At 41.0% G+C, this 22054-nt stretch overlaps 1 protein-coding gene across 4 annotated transcripts in view; it reads right to left on the bottom strand.

The window, feature by feature from the left end:
• Window positions 1–22054, bottom strand: part of LOC132832251 (catenin delta-2-like) — a 488139-nt gene that overhangs the window by 305285 nt on the left and 160800 nt on the right. For 3 of the 4 annotated variants that reach the window (XM_060850083.1, XM_060850084.1, XM_060850086.1), the window contains 5 exons: window positions 14646–14680; window positions 14059–14175; window positions 13498–13682; window positions 10069–10612; window positions 4249–4443 (listed from right to left, as the gene is read on the bottom strand). In XM_060850083.1, the coding sequence (XP_060706066.1) occupies window positions 4249–4443; window positions 10069–10612; window positions 13498–13682; window positions 14059–14175; window positions 14646–14680 (1076 nt within the window). The remainder of the gene's footprint in view (window positions 1–4248; window positions 4444–10068; window positions 10613–13497; window positions 13683–14058; window positions 14176–14645; window positions 14681–22054) is intronic. The other variant, XM_060850087.1, reaches the window with a different exon arrangement.

Below are 22054 nucleotides of genomic sequence, written 5' to 3'. Positions count from 1 at the left end.
AATTCCCTCACAGTTTGCAATGTACAGGCAATTTGCAAACAGATCTAGGGCCTAAAGAAGTACCGTATTGGAGTTGAAACATGAACTTTGTTTCCCTCTCCACAGAAGCTACCAGAGTTTCTCCAACACTGTGTTTTTATTTCAGATCCAGGGCCCCTCCTAGTTGCAGAACACATTGTTTACAATGTATTCTATTATGAGATGATTTAGAAGAGATGGTGGTTCTAAGTTCTTCATATGATTATTTCACACTTCCCTGCCAATGTTAATTGGTCACAGTTAGACTAGCCTTCTTTCCTAGATTTTCACTGAGTTTGAATTCAAATCCATATCCCTGGATTATTGGTTTGCAGTTACAGATTGCTAGACCAGTGACACTACCATTACACTATCAACTTTCCATCCATTTCTGTGCTTTTCCCTGATCCCACTCCCATTTAGGTTCCCATGGCCAGCCTTGGCCTTACATTACCTCTTATTCAATTTGCTCATTCATTCTCCTGCTCTAGAGCACATAATTACCCTACTATATTCTCTACTCTAAAAGTATAGCTTCCACTGTTCCTCGTTTCCCTTGACCCAATCGTTAAGATTCTCCCCGTTGCTAGATTCCCTAACAATCACATCTTTTCACTTCCATTCCACATAACCAACATATTCTTGAACATTGAGTGAAATCCCCGATGAGTTAATTTCTGTATGTCTGCCACTGTCAGGCTGGCATCAAACGGCAGTGCCGTTGTCTTATTTAAGCAGGATTGTTGGCCAGGTCAAGCTTTGCCACGTCCACTGTGAGTTTCTCAAGAAATAGGAGCCAAGCTAATGATGAAGTTTACTCTCAGTGGAACCTGAAGGAAGAAATCCACACAGCCAGCTACATGCTTCATACACACAATCAAGTTTGTGAACACGAGCTTCCCATTTTTGGAAGTCTGTGGCAGATCCTGGATGATCATGGCACGGAGGCTTAGTGGTTAGCACTGCTGCCTCACCGCACCAGGGTCCCAGGTTCGATTCCAGCTTTGGGTAACTGCCTGTGTGAAATTTGCACATTTTCCCAGTGTCTGCATGGGTTTCCTCCCACAGTCCAAAGATGTGCAAGTCAGGTGAATTTGGTCATGCTAAATTGCCCATAGTGTTAGGTTCATTAGTCAGAGGGAAATGGGTCTGGGTGGGTTACTGTTTGGAGGGTCGGTGTGGACTGGTTGGGCCGAAAAGTCTGTTTCCACAGTGTAAGGAATCTAATCTAATCTAATTCCACCTGGCATTTCATGTTAACACTGTGATTAAGTCAAGTCAGACAAGAATTTTCTTTCCTTGTTTCTTCAGAGCATAAAGACAGATCAAAGACCTTTTAAATGATGCTGAAAGTAGTTTTTGTTAGATAAGTGTACCCAGTGATATGGCGCTATGATAGACATATGCAGTTGAATACAAACTAGCCATTGAATTTCCTCCATAAACCATCTTACTTGGCCTTCCTCCTTTAAAATGCTCCTCAAAACCCATCTTTTCAGTCAAACTTTCACCCTAATATCTCCTTCTCTGGTTCAAGTTCAATTTCTGCCTTTTTACATTCCTGTGAAATGCCTTGGGCCATTAAAATGTATCTAATTTTTTTTGCTGTTATAAACTATCACGTGGTTCTGACAGACATAAACAGTGATTTGATGACTGAATTATCAAGTTTTTGATTGTCTTTTTGTCCTGAAAATTCTGAGAAGCTGTTTCTAAACAACAGTAGCAAACTTTATTACCATTCTACGACGTTTCGAGACAAGGTTATCTTGCTCAGCTTACTGCACACAAGCCAACAGTAATATCAGTGTGAGAATCAGCAAGACACAACACATAACTGAATCATCTCTACTTCAGATTGTTATCTCTCCAGGTTTTGTCTTGGAGACTCCAGGAATTGAAGATTAATCTCCAGGACAATTCCACAAGCAACCAAGGGAGAAAAACTATAGCGAGTTAAAGAAATTGTGTGGGTAAAAACAATGACTGCAGATGCTGGAAACCAGGTCTAGATTAGAGTGGTGCTGGAAAAGCACAGCAGTTCAGGCAGCATCCAAGGAGCAGTAAAGAAATTGTGTGTTTTCGAAGAATTGCTGTCAACACATTTTGCTGAGTGGTTATAAAAATATTGGAGATAGGAGAAAGGTTGTTTGACTGACTGTCAGGGATCATCCATTTGGATGTGAAAAGGTCAGTTTGCATGACTGATGTGGGAAGTTTTACTAAACCAATCGTGGAGGATCATGGAAGCACAGCCCTTGGGTGTAGACAGTGATGTGATAAATGCTCCATGATGAGTTAGCCTATCTAAGCCGGACTAAAATAATGGCTGTGTGAAATAAACGATGGCCGATATCAGCAGTTACAGAGTCTGGACAATTTGTTCCCTGGGATATTAGGTCAGAATTATCAAATCACAAAATCCCTACCATGTAGAAGTAGTCATGATTTGGAGATGCCGGTGTTAGACTGGGTGTACAAAGTTAAAAATCACACAACACCAAGTTATAGTCCAACGGGTTTAATTGGAAGCACACTAGCTTTCGGAACGATGCTTGAATCACCTGATGAAGGAGCGTCGCTCCGAAAGCTAGTCTGCTTCCAATTAAACCTGTTGGACTATAACCTGGTGTTGTGTGATTTTTAACAATGTGGAAGCAGGCCATTTGGCCCATCGAGCCCACACCAACCCACTGAACAGCATCCTACACAGACCTACCCCTCTACCCCTATCCCTGTAACTTTGCATTTCCCACGGCTATTTGATCTAAACTATGATGCTGAGGTGCTGATGTTGAACCAGGACAGACAGAAGTCACACGACACCAGGTTACAGTTGAACAGGTTTACTTGAAACCCTAAGCTTTCGGAGCACTGCTTCTTTGACAGTCCACCTAAACTACACATTCCTGGACACTTTGGGCAATTTAGCATGACCAATACACCAAAGCTGCACACCTTTTGGATGAAGGATACTTTGGAAAAGTCTTTGTTGAGCTTTGAGGCAGCGATGGATAATAATGGCTTTAAAGATAAGATACATCTCTCATAGCATTTTTTTGAGGGCAATAAAATAACAGTTTCTTGCTAATTTGTTATTTTCCTGGAAACTTTTCTAACAGCCATATGCATGAAAACTGAAAAGTCCCAAATGAAGTAACAGGAGAAGTTACCTACAGTTCCTGCTCATTAATTCAGTCAAACAAAACGATAATTCAAACTTGTCCAGCAGCAGCTTTTGAAAATACCTTGATGATCAGAATAAATGTTGATCTACCAGAGGTGTGCTATTGGTGGGGCTGGGTGGTGTATCTACAGCACAGCAACTACTGTTCCTTGCATACTCCACCTGCCCTCTCTATTGGTTACAAATGGGTCAGCCACACTACTTGTAGAAGTGCCAAGGAGTTCGTCCTGGTATCCAAGCCAATATTTATCCCTCAATCAACATTAGTATGACAAATGAAGGAAAAAGGCCACAGCCTGTCCAGCCTCTCCTATAAATCAAACCCACTAGTCCGGGTAATATCTTTGTAAATCCTTTCTGCGAGAGTGGCATGGATAGGGTGAAGCATGAGGGGCATGACATAGAGTGAATAGCCAAAGTCTTTTTCACAGGAAGGGGGAGTCCAAAATGAACTGGCATAGGTTTAAGGTGAGAGGGACTGGATTTGAAAAGGACCCAAAAGGCAACTTTTTCACACAGGGCTTGGTGCGTATATGGAATGTGCTACCAGAGGAAGTGGTGAAGACTTTTACAATGACAACATTTAAAAGGCATCTGGATGGGTACATGAACAGGAAGGATTTAGACAGATACGGGCAAAATGCGACAAGGTCAGATTGGGATGTCTGATTGGTGTGGACAAGTTGTACCGAAGGGTCTGTTTCCCTGCTATATGACTCTAAATGATCTGGTCATTAACTCAGCATTGCCTGTGGGACTTTGCTGTGTGCAAATTCATATTCTACATCACAGTAGAATTTCACACTTCAAAATTATTGAATTTGTTGTGATGCGCTTTGGAATGTCCTGAGGTCGGCAAGGGTGCATTATCAGTGCAAGCTTGATTTTGTTTTATGTGTAGGCATTTCACTAGGAGCTATGATGCATGTTAAAGTTTCAGAGAAGGGCAGGAGCATCAGGTGTATAACTTATCAAAATACAATGCTAGAGTGATAGAGTCCAGCTCGGTGATAAGCACGACAGCTTTATATACATCACTGTACCTGTACTAGTGCGATATGTTCCTGCAAATGATGCCTGCAGCGGGTCTCCTTGGCTTTGACTTAGGCTCCTCATAGGGGGCTTTTGATAGACTCTATCTTCATATATGGGGTTGATGTGGTGCTCTGGAGACTGCAGTGGGCGCAGGTCTGGGCCCAGGTGGCTGTGCTGGCTGCTGTAGGAGGCACGGGAACTGGCTGTGGTGCACGAGAGAAAACAACACTTTGAGAGTTCAAGACCCACAGTCAGCACAAACAGAAAAAAACCAGACAGATTCTGAGCCTGCAAGTTGAGTGCACAGCTCTTTGGCGGATGTGAGACCAAGGTCCTATTCCTCACTTTGTTAGGAAATAAGACAGCAATCCTGAAATGTCAGGGTACGTGTGTGATGACAATCCAACCTACTCAGGAGTTACCTGACAAAGCTGAAAAGGCCCCTTGGTTTACATGGCACCTGGTTCTATCATCCATTGCAGACTGTGGGCAATATGGATTATCTGATATCTGATTCATAGCATTCGAACAAAATCAACTGAAATGAAACCTTGGTACATAGCCACAACACGGACAGCAGATTCATGCCATTTATCAATAAGTGCCATGGGTACCCAGACAGAATTTGGCTTTTGAAAGACTCACAAGGGCCCCGGTACAATTGGAAGCAGGCAACAGATGGCATGCAGCACCAAACAAGAGGCAGGCAGAATCTGGTAAAGCTTTTGGCATGGTGCTGCTCTGGGGACTCTCCCCCCCCCAAGGTTAATTGAGGGAGCAATAATGGAGAAACATGAGAGGAAACCCAATGATCTTACATTCAGGAAATACCTGCACCAGGGAGGAAGAAGACAATACAAATAAAGCAACACGTACTGAAATGTTTGGCAGGGTGCAGGTGGGGAACAAATCGATTGATTAATTTAGTAATAACTGACTACATCACAAAGAGACAGGACACTGTGCAAGGTGTAGAAAAACAACAGAGAGGCAGGAAGAATGCAGGCAGATGCATGTATGTAAAGAGCATTGTAGGATAGAGTTGAGTGAGTTAATCCATTTGCACCACAGCTGACCTGGCAGGTTGGAAAGTGTGGTGACTATGATGCCCAAAACATGCAACAACATTTAAAGCACCCTTTAAGCCATTAAAGGTATCTCCTTTTCAAATGAAAGTGTGTATGGATACCTATGTACATACATACAGGTGATGCATGAGTAAATATGTATCTCCAAGATAGAACGTACATGAGAGAAAAACAGCGACAAAACAATGTATGAGACACTCTGCAGAAAAATTTCAGAATGCATATGTTTACATGTAAGATACATGTGTGTAGGTGTCAGGGAAAGAAAAGAATAGGATTTGCACACCTGGCCCTTTGGTATGTGCATTTGTGAGAGAGATAACTGGTGTGTGCACGTGTTTGAAAATTAGATGTGTGAGAACAAGAAACTGTATGCTTCTGTATCTTTGGAGACTGAGAATTGTTTATTGACAATATTGGGTCGATGGATTAATATCAAAGTAATAAGGTCAATGAATACATGATTCATAGCAGATGCACAACAGCTCCAGTTCTGGTAATGAATATTTTGGATGGAGAAAATTGAATTGTCCTCAAGACTCTGATAAAAACAATCTTGAGCAAATAATAATTATTTTCTTGGACTAAAGCATTACTTTTATATAATGTCTGGGTGCAAGTAGATGTAATTGTGAGCACTAAAGAATCACTCTGACCCTGAGATGAACTCTGAGCAAGGTCATCATCTCACTAACTGGTGAAGGAGGCTCCCGGTTACTTTGATTGAGCTGTACATATAACAAATATCTCAAATTAATGGCTTAATTCCACAGCCTTGACTCAGAGATCGAGCTGAGAGTAAAAGGCAAATATTGCTATAGTGGTCCTTGAAATACTACTTTGCATTAAAGGCGACAACGAGATAGAATCAGCAGTAATTAGCTCAAATGAATCAATCTATTGTCTTGAACTTTTTCCTGCTCTGCTCAGCTTTCTGTTTTACAATCTTCCTCCTCCAGTAATTGGGAAGATCATGGAGTTCCCTGGAATGTTTTATGACAGGCTATTTTTGTTGTATCTGTTCTAGCGTTCTGTAACTACAAAAATACCTCAGCAGAGAAATGGTAAGATTTACCCTGGGAAGGAGGGAAGGCTTGCATTCACATATGGCACCTCATGAGCACTGAATATCCTGAAATGCCATCAACCAGACAAGTGCTTTAAAAATGTCTTCACTGTTGTAAAGTATTGATAAGTGGTTCTGGTACAATATTTGATCAGGCATTATTTTGTAGGTCACAGTAGCAGAATGCTTAAGACACATAGGAATGTTTGGACCAGGAATAAGACACCCACTTCCTATATTTGACCTGCTACTTGCTGCACCTCAACTCCATTTTCCACATCACTGATCACCTTACGCAACAAATCTTCCCCATCATTTTGAAGTTCAGAATTCCAGACTTCTGTTACGGTTGTATGGATAAGAGATTCCTGAGTTTACTTGCGAGAGGGTCTAACTCAAATTTTAAAACTTATGCTCCCTTGTTCTTAACTTCCTATCCATCCTCTCACCATTCCAAACAGTTTGATCTGGTCAGTCCTCAATCCTCTTACCTACGGAAATACAGGTCAATTTTATACAAGCAGTCCTCATAGATTAACACTCCAAAACCCTCCATTATCACCCTAGTGGAGCTCCCCCTCTCCCAAGGAGTTCAAAGCTGAATGCAAAAATTATTATTTAAGTTTCTCAGTATGAGATATTTTTTCCTAAGCTTGGAGGATAGTGAACAAGCATCACGTATCTTGGCTTGGGCAAGATTCAATTCTGAGTGGATATTTGCATGAACTGTCCACAAGGTAACAGCAGTTTGATTGGAAAAAGTAGCATTTCCATTTGAGTAAACTTGTCATCTCCTCACCCTCTCCAACAACTCTGTGACCTTTCACAGAATCATAGTCTTAGAGTCATACAGCATGGAAACTGACCCTTCGGTCCAACCAGTCCATGCTGACTATAATCCCAAACTAAACTTGACCCACATGCCTGTGCTTGGCCCATATCCCTTCAAACATTTCTTATTCATGTACTTATGTAAATATCTTTGAAACACTGTAACTGTACCTGCATTCAACACTTCCTCTAGAAGTTCATTCCACATGCGAAGTACTCTGTATAAAAAAATTGCATCTCATGTCTTTTTTAAACCTTTCACCTCTCCCCTTGAAACTCCTCCCCCACCCTAAAGAAAAGGCAAATGCCATTCACCTTACCAAAGCCCTCATTATTTTACAAACCTCTACAAGGGCTACATTGGGTTGGGATATCTGGTCAGCATGGGTGGGTTAGACCGAAGGGTCTGTTTCTATGCTGTACATCCTCTATGACTCTGAGGTTACTTCTTCACTTCCTACACTCAGTGGGAAAAGGTCCCAACGTCTTCTTGTAATTCACATGCTGATGTTGAGAAGTTGTAGCAGTTTTTCTGGGGCTCATACGGCCTTCTCCTGATCATATTTTCTCTGTCGCTAACTTAATTCTGAAGGTAAATGAGTGAAGAAAAGCATTTTAGACAGATTTTACAAATAAAGCACTTGCTAACATTTTGAGCACTTCTTTTTGAGCTGCCAAATGCCTATTCTTCCTCCCTAGCACAGACATTCATCACCTTGTACATCAAGGCTTCCACCTTTCTTCTTTTGCCATTAAGTATTGCTACTTTACACACAAATCTGTTCTCAATGTCAATATGGATCAGCTACTCTTCCCACAGTAACATATTCCAATATTCACCCAAATCTCTGCCTCCCATTTCCTAACTTACTACCATATTCCATTCATCCATCACCACCGTTCTCAATCTTGGAATGACTTGATTTTGTGTTTAAATCACCTCCCTATTGCTGCAACTTCTCCAGATGGTCTTTGCAGAACAGAGATAGTGTGGCAGAAAATATTAGGGAGGGAATTCAAGAGGTTAGAGCTTGGGCAGCTGAAAACAAGGTCATTGCTAGCACAGTGATGAAAACTGTGAGTGGGCCAGAGGGCTGACTGAGAGGAACGCAGAGACCTTAACAAATGTGGAAATGAAGAAGGTAAGCAGAAAGATTGAAATTAAGAGCTTGTTCTCAATCACCAACATAACGCTCCACCACCAAACAACTCCCTCCCAACACTTTCTAACCAATTCTACCACTTCACAGAATATGATACAGGAGGGTGATTCTCTGCACAATTCAATCAAACACAACCTAGTCTGCAAACTGCTGCAAACAATTATGATGAACGTCAATCAAGTCAAAGCATTTTTAACTTGGAAAGCTGAAAAAAAATTATTTCTGGATTTAATTGAAAGGCAAACATAACTGACTCAGCTATGATAAAGATAATATTTCTGACCTTCACATTAATACTAAAGAACGTAAAAGGCGCTTAAGACTTTGACATAACATTCTGCAGAACAGCTACATAGAATTAACCTCTGCCCTTTGGTATCCATTGTGGGAAGGTTCACCTAAGGTCGGTTTTAGCATTACCATTCTGGATTATACCAAAGACACTGCTCTTAAAAGCTACTTTTGTTTGCTACATATAAAGAAAATATATTGTACTGAATTTTACAGCACAGCAACAGGTTGGTGCTCATTGTTGATGCTCTACACAAGTTTTCGCCATTTCTATTTACTTTATCTACCCCAATCAACATGTCCCTCTATTTCTTTCTCCTTTATGTTCACTTAACTTTCACTTTAATGCATGCACTTGCTATTCCATGCTGTTATATATGCTATGTTGCATTTTTGGGAAAAGAATGAGAAGAATCTAACTGCCTAAATGGGAAGATAAACAATTGAATTTAGTGGCATAAATCATTAAAATATGCAGTAATGGCAAACAAAACTGTAAGAAGTGCAAACAAGGCATCACAGTTGGTTTCAAGAGGAAAACATTAAAAAGGTTACGTTTTACCATTTAAAACCTAGGTTAGACCACATATGATCTCCACATTACCGAAACATTTGAGAAAGATTTACAAAGATGTCACCAGAATGGAGAAGCAAACCTAACTGTCAGGAAATACTGGAACTCTTTTACTCAAGAAAGGACCAAGAGATGGCCTGATAGAAAAAAAGAGAGTCATAAATAATAGCAGGAGAAGTAAGCCATTCACTCTGTTCCATCTTTCAATATGACCCTGACTGATCACCTATCTCAAAACCATTTACCCACATCCTTCTCATATCCCTTTCAACTTTAATGCCAAGAAATCTATCTATTTCCTTCTTAAATATATTGAGTGACTTGGTCTTTTTCTTGCACAGGGATATTTTAAATTATGATGGATTAAATATTAAGCAGATGTTTCTACCTAGCAAGGGCTATTATTTTAAGATAGCCACGAACAAATCTGTCATGTAAAATGCTGTGATATGCAAATCACCTCAACCGCCCCACGTGATAGTTATTTACACATCCTTTCCACTCAAGGGAGTAAATTAGCTTCCCTGAATTCATGAGAGTGACTATTTTATAAACATAGTCTTTAGTTTTATACTCTACCACAATTCCAAATGTCTTCTCTATGGCTACTCTGTTGAATCCATCTATAATTGTAAACACCGAACATTCCTCCATGGAAAAGAGCCACAATTTGTCCAGCTTTTTCTGATTGATGGACTGTCTCAATTCTGAAAGCAACCTTGTAAATCCTCCCTGCACATATCCAATATACTTTCTCGGAAACAGCGAAACATCTCTCTTGATGATAAAGGTGTCTATCTGCCAAACTGAATTACCTGCCAGACTTCCAGGCCTCTGGAGAGTAGAGCGCTCATACAAGTCCTGTGGGTGCTTGCCGTATGGATCAGACGGATGGCCGAGGCGTTTGGTGGGCGACAGCGTGGCATAGCTGGGCTGGACTGAGCTGGCCTGGTGCGCGGGCGAAGTGGCGGCAATGGCTGGGGGTGAGGGAGAGAGGGCTGCCGAGGACACCACGATGTTGACTGGGGAGCTGGTGCTGTAGGACTTGGAAAGGCGGCTAGGGGATGCCATTTGCTTGGGGGAGGCAAGCCGCTGAGCGCTGTAGACACTGCTCTCTGCAGCCGAGCCTGCTCGCTGGAGCTTCGGTGGTGAGCCTGTCCGCTGGAGGGACATGGGAGAGCTCACTCTCTGAGCGGGAAGCGTGGCACTGACATAGTAGACTGAAGACGGGTGCTGAGAGTCAGGCAGGCGGAATGCACTCCCTTGGCTTGGCACAAAAGCCTCCCTTGACTGCGATGCAGAGTGGGATGGAGAGCTCTCTGAACCCGAAGTACGACTGGTGTCACCAATCCGGTTAACCTGCAGTGAGCGGGACGGGAGGTGGGAAACAGACAACTTTACTTCAGAAGGTGGCATGTTAAGTCAAAGTTACAACAAATACTGACATTTATATGGCACCTTTCACAGAGTAAAAAATTCGAAGACACTTCACAGGAATATTATCAAATCGAAGTTTGACACAGACCCACATGAAACGCTGTCCAAATTTTAAAAGCAGCAGCTTCAAGGACATGAGAGAGAATGCTAAGGTTTAGGACTGAGGCAGTTGAAGTAGAATAGGAGAATCTCTACAGTATGGTTGCAGGCCATTTGGCCCATCGAGTCCACACAGACCCTCCAAAGATCATCCCATCCAGATCCATCCCCATACCCTACCCCTATAACCATTCATTTCCCATGGCTAATCCACCGAGCCTGCACTTCCCTGGACACTATGGGGCAATTTATCATGGCCAATCGATCTAACCTGTACATCTTTGGACTGTGGGAGGAAACTGGAGCACCTGGAGGAACCCATGCAAACATGGGGAGAATGTGCAAACTCCACACAGACAGTCGCCTGAGAGTGGAATTGAATCCAAGTCCCTGGTGCTGTGAGGCAGCTGTGCTAACCACTGAGCTACTGTGCTGCTCTTTAGCTAGCACATGTGTGAGAGGTCAAGTTTGAGGACTGCATATATCTTGGAAGATTAGAGATGACAACAGAAATGGTGAGAAGTAAGGTCGTGGAGGGTTTTGACTGTGGATGATACCGGCAAATTCAAGACACGGCTAGAACAAAATCTAGTGTAGGTCATTGAAACAGAGATGATAGGTCAACAAGACTTGGTGCAAGTGTATGGACAATAGATTTGAATAGTGGACGACACGATGGCACAGGGGTTAGCACTGCTGCCTCACAGCGCCAGAGACCTGGGTCAATTCCCGCCTCAGACGATTGTCTGTGTGGAGTTTGCACATTCTCCCCGTATCTGCGTGGGTTTCCCTCGGGTGCTCCGGTTTCCTCCCACAGTTCAAAAATGTGCAGGTCAGGTGAATTGGCCATGCTAAATTGCCCGTACCGTTAGGTAAAGGGGTAAATGTAGGGGAAAAGGTCTGGGTGGGTTGCGCTTCGGTGGGTCGGTGAGGACTTGTTGGGCCACAGGGTCTGTTTCCACGCTGTAAGTAATCTAATCTAATCTTAAAGAGCTGAAGGTTATGGAGAGTTGGTTTACACAGTAATATGTTCCCAGGCACTTTGCAGGTAAGCAGTCAGACTAAAACTGACCCCAAGATATAAAGTGAGGTATTAAACAAGGAAATAAGGCAAGTTTTAAGGAGAATCTAAAAAGACAGAGAAGTGGAGAGATTTAAGGTGGAATTCCAAAGCTAAGGGCCTGGATTGAAGAAGGCACAGAGAAAATGTTGAGGCAAAGGAAGACGGGAAGAGGAAGAGGAAAATGTTGAAGTGCTGCAGAACTCTTGAAGGAGGTAAAAACCTGAGCAGGAGAGAACGAAAAGCTTTCCTGGGAGAGTTTTCTAGTATCCTGCGACAATGTCATATTTGCAAACTTATTGCTCAATGTGACGTTTTGGTCAGTCTGCTGGAAATTTCAATCATATTCTGGATCCTGGGCTCTGTATATTCCCTTTCGGGTTAGGTAGAATAATGCGTATACTGTTCTCAGTACATGCTGATTTATATCAAAAGGCAAGCCTCTGGGTTCGTTACCCTGGCATCTCCAACAATTAAAGGTTGATCTCCTAAGTGACCAGGCAGAAAAATCATTGGCAGTAAAACCAAATTTTTTTTGGAATTCCCTTTGAGCACTTTTGCTTATAAATTGTGAAAATATCAGAAAGACTTTGGCTCGTTGGATCAATTGGAAGCAGAACTCTCTAAGTTATCTTCCTTTGTTTTTTATTTATTTTAAGTTCATGAGAATGGTGCCAATGCATGGTGATGTTATAAACTTTTCATTGTATTTTATGTTTAATACATGTAACAATAAATGATTCAATTTAGTTCAGAAGGTTAAATGGGACACTTAGCACAGTGACTGGACCAGCAATCTAGAGGTTTCAACTAACTGGTTTATAGAAAGAAATCTGCCATCCTTATAGTGTTCACAACAATACAGTTGATGCTTAAATGCCCTGCAAATAAGTCACACAGTTGCATCAACCTGCTATTAAAAAGTCTATCCAACAGCAATATAATTGTACTCACACAATGGAGATTGCAGCAATTCAAGAAGGCAGCTCACCACCGCCTTAAGGGCAATTAAGGATGGACATTAAGTGCTGGCCTGTGGTAGCACTTATATGTCTCTCAGAATATGCCTAAGAAGAATTAATAGCCCTACAACTTCTAAGATGTTAAACAGTAAGCCATTTAAAGCTGCAACAGTTATGAACAGGAGGTGTGAATGCCTCAACTGGCCAATTGTCTGCTGTGGCTCTTGCATCTTGGTCTGAAGGCATTGGGTTTATGTTCCACTCCAATAATTTCTACCCAGGTCTAGGGTGGGATTCTGGTAGAGGACTGATGGAGACCAACACTGTTAGACATGCCATGGTGTTTGAGATTTAGAATGAGATCTAGCCTGCTCTCTCAGACAAAAAGAAAATCCTATGTTACTGTTCTGAAGAAAAGTAAAAGAGTTATTTATTCCTCAAGCAACACCACTGAAACATATTCTCGAGTCATTGATTTCAATGCTGTTTGTGGGAACTCATGTGCACAAATTAGCCTCCACACTTCTATTATACAAGAGGACAAACAAATCATGAAGTGCTTTGGAAGTGTAAAGTAATTTGGGATGTACCGAGGTTGTGAAAGGTGTCATACAAATGCAAGTTCTTTCTTCCTCCCATGCTTTCTTTTGAAATGCTCATTCTCCTTATAGACCTATATTGTGTACCTGACTGTAGTTATGAACACCGACACCTGCTCCAATCTGACCACTGGAGGTCCTCCCAGAGAGCTGCGATGTGGTTGAGTCACCTCGGGAGAGGGTCTGGTTGCTATGGTAACTGCCGGAGTACTGGTAGGAGCCTTCTGGATTGGCATTAACATGTGAGGCACTCTGGGAGAGAGGGTTGGACCCTGTTCAAAGAATTATTTGAGAACACAGTCAACAGATTTGTCATTGAAGCAGAAAAAGTGTTTATAAGTTAATAAATCTTTTGTTTAGCCAATATAATTTGAAACTTGTGGCCTTTCAAGAATGTGACCACAGAAGTTTCCTAAGTGAATGAGCCGATGATGAGCAGTTTATTCAACTAGCCAGACAGCAATAAGATAAACAAAAAAACAAAATGAAAGAACCGTGGATACTGGAAATCAGAAACAAAATGTAATTGCTGGAAAAGTTTAGCAGGTCTGGCAGCATCTGTAGAGAGATTTCAGAATTAAAGTTTCAGGCCCAGTGGTCCTTCCTCAGAACAGTAATAAGCTAAATATTAAACCAAACTACTCTTACTTTCAGTTGAAGTGTATTCGTGGTGGTCCAGTATTCCGGACTCTTGAAGGGACCTCAAGCAGGAGTCCACTAGCTCCAAGCCACTGGCAATTTCATCGTCCGCACTTTTCTGTGCATCTGAGGTATGCATGTGCATGATTCAAAAGAAGGTAGAGAACAGGGGAGTGATTAATATACACTTGGTCGAACCAACTCTGAAGAAAGTTGAAAGAATTCCTCCTTTTGTCTCCTAGAAATTACTGCAGTTATTTATCCTTCCATTTAAAATAAATGGCACCCAGACACATCATTAGTTGGCACTGGTGCCCAATTAGTGCCAGTTTTGTCAGTCGTGATTTAAGAAGCTGCCAGTGGATGAGTCCCAGCGCAAGAGGCTGCAATGCTCCGTTTCCCCTTGCACTACAAGCAGACAATCTCCGTTAGCTCCAAGCTAATCTTGGGTAGCTAATCTGTATTGAGGTATGAAGGAATGCAAGTAAAGACTTCACATCTTATAATTGCCATCCATTGGGGGTTGGGATGGATGCAGCAGGCAGATTTTCAGCATTTAACCCCTTCAAGGGAAGAATATTAAAAAGTGAATTTACCTTGTATGTGCCAGCGAAAGGAATCCTCTGTCGAACTACAAATATAAAAAGAGAAAAAATATGTAATCCATCATGTGTGAATTGTCTGTCATGTAACATCCTTCAATATAAATAGCACAGCCACGGACATAGTATTACAACAACTTAGATTTGAATCGTATCTTAATATACTGCAAGGTCCTAAGGTATGTGATTTGATGAAATTTAATGTATAGAAATTTAGCAACTTGGTCAGAGATAGTTTTAAGGAGCATATTAAAGGATGACAAGGATGTATAGAGACAAAGAGGTTTAGGGAGAGACTTTCAGAGCTGAGCCTGGTGGTTGCTGAAGGCACAGCTGCCTATGGTGGAACAATGAAAAACATGGATGTATAGGAGGTCAGAACGAGTGCAGCACTGAGATCTTGGCAGCTCCTAGTACAGGAGGAGGTTTGGTGAAGCCACAGGAAGATGTGAAAATAGATTTGAGAATTTAAAATTGATTTAAAACTGATTGAGAATTAATCTGGATTTTATTTTATTTTAGATGTTCTAACTTTCTCCATCCCTCTTCCTGTAGGCTCCTATAGATATTCCCATGAGTACCATGTACCCCACAGTATGCTGACCTGCTTGCCAGGTGAGTGTTAGATGGCTGTGTGACTGCAAAGACATTGCGGCCTAACCTAATCTGGTCTTCATGCACTGTGCATAACTCCAGCAGAGTTTGCAGGATGTTTATACTGGATGCAGGAAGCCAAGTCAGCTTCATCCTCTCCAATCTCTTTTGTAACACCCCCATGATCCAACCTGCTCATTCACAAAACTGAAAACTCATCGCAAACTGCGAATCAACTTCCGAGTCCACAGTGCTCAGCTGTTCGCTGGATAAACTTACTGAGGCATTGCTTTTTGTTTACTTCAAGAAAATAATGAGGAAGCCTCTTTAATCACCGCTATGAGTGTTCATCTCTCTTCAAAAAAGAAACAAACTAACCATGAATACAGAGATATTTAAAAAGAATTATCCACAAGTCCTCCTGGATGACTCTCAGGGTTTCTTTGTATTGTCACATCTCTGGAGTAGGTGGAACTTGAACCCAGACCTCCTGGCCTAGAGATGGGGTCACTACAAAAGCCCTCAAAAATGGGAACACATATCTTGCCCTCATGTAAATAAAGACAGAATGCTGGAGAAACTCAGCAGGTCTGACAGCATCTGTGGAGAGAAAACGAGTTAATATTTCGAGTCCAGTTCAAGTATTTCTCAGAACACCTTGTCTCACATTGGGATATAGAAGCGTCTGTGATATTTCTGCCCGGGTTTGAAAAGGTGAGAACCTTTGTATTTAGTGTAAACGTGATATCTTCTATACAACAGAAATAAAGCTTTTGGATCACTCTTTTGTGGGGGTAGCATGACTTTGTATAAATTGTCAGCCAGTTGTACATCTCTTTGGTTATTATTTCGATTATGTTAATTTTACTCATTAAAAACATTTCAACACAATGCTGTGTCTTGGGCTGTCATGCTGTACAACACTGCTCTCCCAGAACCCACTGCACATAGAACTGAGCTTCCTTTCTAATCCTGTACACTGTCCCATACTGGAACCATCTCTTCTTCGCTCCCAGAGCTGCCAGTTTCTGCACGGTCAGTTCTGCTCATTTCTCTTCAAATGCAAACAACTTTCAGCATTTATGATTACAAGAGGGGGTAAATATTCCACTCAAATGGAATGAAAGCCAGGCAAATTCACCAGGTGATGACCCATTCATTCTGTCAGTTCATCCATTGTCTGACAATGATGGCAAGTATTTCTCTCTTGGATGTTTTCACTTATCAGTGCCCCTTTGCCATTGCTTGCTTCCATATTTTCTTATTATGATGCACTTATATTGCAGTAATGTTGGGAATTGTCTCAATGTCTTTGATCGACAGACTATCTGCAATTTTATCCTTTTGAGGTCAATCAAATGATCCTATTTTAGAAAGCCTGGCATTCCTACTGTGTTTCATTTCATCAGGGTAGATTGAATTTGAAGTTACATGCTTTGTCTCAATACAGTCTGAAAGGAGTGCCTAATGTTGCAGTTATCCTGGATATAAATGTCCAGCAGAGAATGCAGTCTATAGCACTTACAGCATGTGCCTCTGTGCTAATGAAATTTGCCACTTTACACAGTTGTTGACGAAGCTATCTGAATGAACCTGCTTGAAGTCTCAATTTCAGCTGATTGAACCTCCCTGAAGGCCTGACTTTGCTGAAGACCTTGAAAACCTGACTGGAAATCAACACAGCCTTTAAACTGCTGGGACTAGACTGCAAAACAAAGTTGGCATATTTAAGTGACATATTTGTGACCAATTCGTATGGTGACAGCCATGCTTGATAAATGTGAACATGTCAGGGACTCTAATGTTCAAATGATTCAAGAACATGTCTTTGTCTGTGTCTTTTCTGGTTAACCCTGCCATATTCAGAAACCTTCACAGGGACCACTGATAAGCTCATAATCTGAACAGAGAAACTGTAATCATAGTGGATGACAAAGAACTGAAATTTGTGTCAAATCTTCAATTTACACAAGCATTACTGTTGAAAGAGTGCCCTAGATCATGTGAAGTTCAAAACTCTATAGTATCATCGACTTCATCAGCATTATATAAGCAGCAGATTCTGTCGAGAAATCTGACAATTTTGTTGATTTCTGTTGGGCAGTAAAAATTCGTATTCCAAGGCTATAATCGGTTTGTACAGAAATTGATGAATTGTCAGAGAAGCTAAAATGGTACATTAATAACAACACGGATTACACATCAACACGGATCTTCATTCAGCTCTCATTGTGTACTAAAAGATCAGACTTGCAGTACACTAGCACACACTAAAGAGATGTTACAACATTGAAAATTGATGATAATAAGTACAGGTTGCCTGACTCTCATATTGCGCATCAATATTTTTCAAATCTACAGATTAATAGCGTAGCAGATACCTCTTTCCTTCTCTTACGCAAGCACCAAATGACAATAAGGATTTTAAGTCAAACTTCATGAAGGGCTTGACTAAGTGACTGTGAAAGATTTGCCTGAGCTAAATGATTTGCCCTATAAAGTAACTATACAGCAAAGTAGGTCATTTGCTTTTTGTCATTTATATAAATGATTTGTATGTGAATATAGCAGGTATGGTTAGTAAGTTTGCAATAAAATTGGTGGTATAGTGGACAGCGAAGAAGGTTCCCTCAGAGTGCAACAGGACCACAATAAGATAGGCAGAGGAGTGCTAGATAGAGTTTAATTTCAATAAATGTGAGGACCTGCAATTTTGGAAAGCAAATCAAGGCAGGACATATACACTTAATGCTAAGGTCCTGGGGAGTGTTACTGAACAAAGAAACCTTGGAGTGCAGATTCATAGTTCCTTGAAAGTGGAGTCGCAGGTAGACAGGCTAGTGAAGAAGGAGTTTGGTATGCTTGCCTTTATTGATCAGTGCATTGCATATAGGAGTTGGCAGCTGTACAGGACATTGGTTAGACCACTTTTAGAATTCTGCAAAAATTCTGGTCTCCCTGTAGAGGAAGGATGTTATGAAACTTGAAAGGGTTCAGAAAAGATTTACAAAGATGTTAATGGGGTTAGAAAGTTTGAGCTATAGGGAGAGGCTGAATAAGCTGGGGCTATTTTCCCTTCCGCATCGGAGACTGAAGGGTGATCTTATTGAGGCTTATAAAATCATAAGGGGTATGGACAGGGTGAATAGCCAAGGTCTTTTCCCCAAGGCAGGGGAGTCCAAATTTAGAGCGCGTAGGTTTAAGGAGAAGAGAAAAGATTTAAAAGGGATCTAAAGGGCAACTTTTTCACACAGAGGGTGGTGCATATATGGAGTGAACTGTCAGAGGAAGTGGTGGAGGCTGGCACAATTACAACATTTAAAAGGCATCTGGATGGATACATAAATAGGCAAGGTTTAGATAAATATGGGCCAAATGCTGACAAATAGGACTCGATTAATTTAGGATATCTAGTCGACATGGACAATTTGGACCAAAGGTTCTGTTTCCATGCTGTACATCTCTATGACTCTATAACTCCTTTTAAATGGAACTCAAACCGAGCAGAATGAAAACTTTCCAAGCTGAGGATAGCGTGTGAATTTGTATTGAAGGTTCACACCGCATGAGCAAACATTGTAGAGATACTCAAAAGAGCTGTAAACAATTGGATATAATAACCTTAACAAGCCATTCGGCCCCCTCGTTCTCCTCACTAAACTGAAAGGTAACAGAGAGGTTTTGAAGAAAACCATCGCAGCCTGTAAACAGAGTCTGGTGTCAGAACTGTGTGTTCCTGATTTTCTTTTGTTCCTTTCCCAGCCCTGATATTTGTGTCATTTTATGTTTGAGTCCATATGTTAATTTTTAAAAGGGACAGAATTTAAGATATTATGAGCTTTAAATTAGTAATTTGCAGTTGTCATCAGTTAAAAAATGACCAGTTTGCTATAAGTAGCTGTTTTCTTGTTAAGTATGGAGACCTAATGAATGTTTTCTTTTTACCTGGGTTTGGTAGTCAGGTAGTTAGGGATTTTGCATAGTTTGAATAAATTTGCACATTTGTGATGATACCAGGAAGACGGAGGCTTGATTTCCAATGTACTATCCAAGCTGGTTGTGACATAATTTCAGGGCTTTTCTGGAACGCTTTGGAACAGAAATAATGTAAGCTCGGGTGTGGAGTGGGTAAGTGATAAAGGATAAAAGGAAACATCAAGTGTTCCTGACCATCAGAAGACAATTCAATGAAATTTGCTTTAAAAGGACTGTAACTGAATTAGTCCTTTTGGTCCAAGTTGCCACTTCTATTTTCCTGAAGCAACCTACCCTAAATGTTTGCAGATATCACTCTGAAATGGTGAACTGCACTGAAGGATTGACCTGACATTACAGAGGCCATTGGTCATACATGGAGAACCAAAGCTGGTGTCACATTTAAATATTCAACTCATTTGAATACCATAACAGTTTCTGGCAATGCACAGTTAAGAAATTCAGATAAATAGTTTGAGATTTCCTGTGAGAGACTACATTATATGATTGTTTTCTGTTTCTTTGTGCTGGTTTACATGAGGTCAGAGAGAAGCCTTTTCCATTGACATTGGCTATGGAGGTATGAACATCTGATTTTTAAAATTTGATTTGGTTTATCGCTGCCAATTATACTGAGATACAGTGGAAAGTATTTTGCATGCTCTACAGGCAGATTGTATCATAAGTGCATCGTGTAACAGAACAGAGTGAAGTATACAGTGTTACACCCGCAGGGAAGATGCAGAACATAGGAACTGCCTGATGTAGAAGGACTAAGGTATTTAGTTCACCTTCTATTATTCTGTCGTGGCGGGATATATCAATTACTATAGTTGTTGGCGACATCACGGCCGCCTGTCTCTTACCAGTAAGTCCATAACAGATTGAGACAAAAGGGTGGTGAGGGCTAATTCCTTTCAGCCCGAGAAGATAGTTTTGTAAAGCAGACAGGGCCTTATTCAGAGCAGTTGGATACGTGCCCAATTCCTGGTTGTAGGAATTGCAATCAGTTAATACTATTTCACACATACATGAGTGATGATAAAACATGAGAAAAGGATTTTCCAAATTCAAGAAGTTTAGTGTATTTTTATTTTGCTTGCACTGGTTAATAGGCTTACATTGAGTCAAAGCAACAGTTAATTCCAACCATAATCCAAAGTCAGAAAGTCCATTTAGGCAGTCCTTAAGCAACCATTCAGATGAGTACATTTATGTACCCATAGGTGACCAGGAATACACAGTTACAATTGTAATGTTACATGTAAATCATGTGAGTCAGAACAACCAATCTCAATGCAACATAATTTATCTGCATTTTGCATGTCCACAGATTCACATTAAGTGCAGGTTGGGTACATCATGATTCTGCCACAACCATAGCTACTTGCATTTAAGGTTATTTTTTAAAAGAAATACTTCAAGAAAACCAGTGTTAAGGGATATGTAATAAAAGGAGACATTCGATGCAGATTTCAACGGGCCAAATACCCTCTTTCTGTGGTTTAAGTCTCTGATTCTAATCCAAAATGCACCAATTAACACACAATGAGATAAACAACTTAAAAATTAAGGGTGAAGACATGAGGGAGAATCTAAGTAAACAAGTGTTGGAGGTTCTATCCTATATGGAGATTTATTCACACAGATTTTTCAGAACACAGATATACATAACAATGTCAATAGAATAACACACATTATCCTGCTGTGTTCTGCCCGAGGATATTTCTCACTTTGACAGCATTGTAAAATACATCATTTAGCTGATCATATTGGTATTCATTATAACCAATCTGCTGAGGTGATTGCCTGGCTTATGCCTACCATTTCCAGTATTCGACACTTCAACAGTGACATGTAGCAATTTAAAATTTTCCACGGCTCTGCCCAGCCCTATCACTTTAATTTCCCTCAGCTCCAACCCTCAGAAATTTCTGCTTACCTGTGCACCTCTGATGTTCATTGATATATCATTGATAGTCATACCTTTAGGCCTGACTCCTGACCTAATTTTAAGATTCTTCTTGAACCTACCTCTTTCCAACCTGAATATCTTATGTGACTTGGTGTCAAATCTTCATTTGACAACATTTCTGTGAAGAATTTTGGAACATTTTGATACATGAAATGCACTACTTAAATGCAAATTGTTGGAGAAGGGAGAACACATGGGTGACAGAAAATGAATGAGCACAGGCAAGTACTAGCGGACTGACAACTGAACTCTCAAATCCAGTATTCCTTCTGAAAGCAAGCCTTGGGATTCGGATCTGATGTGGCTGCATTTCATGGAATGATTTCAAAGTGTGCCAAGCTCTGCCAAAGATTTGGGTGAATATGGTCAGATCAATGCATCTGTCTGTAGATCCACTGGCCAATACAGCGTGAACTGTGGTGGAACACACATTAATCAAAACCCTCACGTCAGATTTAAGTTCAGTGGCTATCAGTGCTCTGAGGTGCAAATGCATTTCCCTCAACTTGATCTGCAGAATCAGTGGTTATATTTGTAAATATTTGTCCATGGAAAGGCTGACAACATCATCAAAGAGCCCTTGCACCCCGGTAATGATCTCCTCCAACCTCTTCTGAAGATACAGAAGCTGAACATATGCACTAGCAGGTTCAGGAACAGCTTCTTCCTGGGTGTTATTAGACTGATGAATGGACTCAAATAATGCTGATCCTGCTAAAGTTGAAGTCTCCTAGTGCACGCCCTGTGCAATGTAACTTGTATGCCTCCGTCTAAGCATTTTGATCTGTACATCGTTGCTTACTACGATCTGCCTGTGTTGCTCGTAAACAAAGCTTTCAGTGCGTGTGGCATTAAATAA

This window comes from Hemiscyllium ocellatum, chromosome 34, assembly GCF_020745735.1.
Source record: "Hemiscyllium ocellatum isolate sHemOce1 chromosome 34, sHemOce1.pat.X.cur, whole genome shotgun sequence".
In the NCBI taxonomy this organism is placed as follows: domain Eukaryota; kingdom Metazoa; phylum Chordata; class Chondrichthyes; order Orectolobiformes; family Hemiscylliidae; genus Hemiscyllium; species Hemiscyllium ocellatum.
This window is presented reverse-complemented; position numbering and strand designations above follow the sequence as displayed.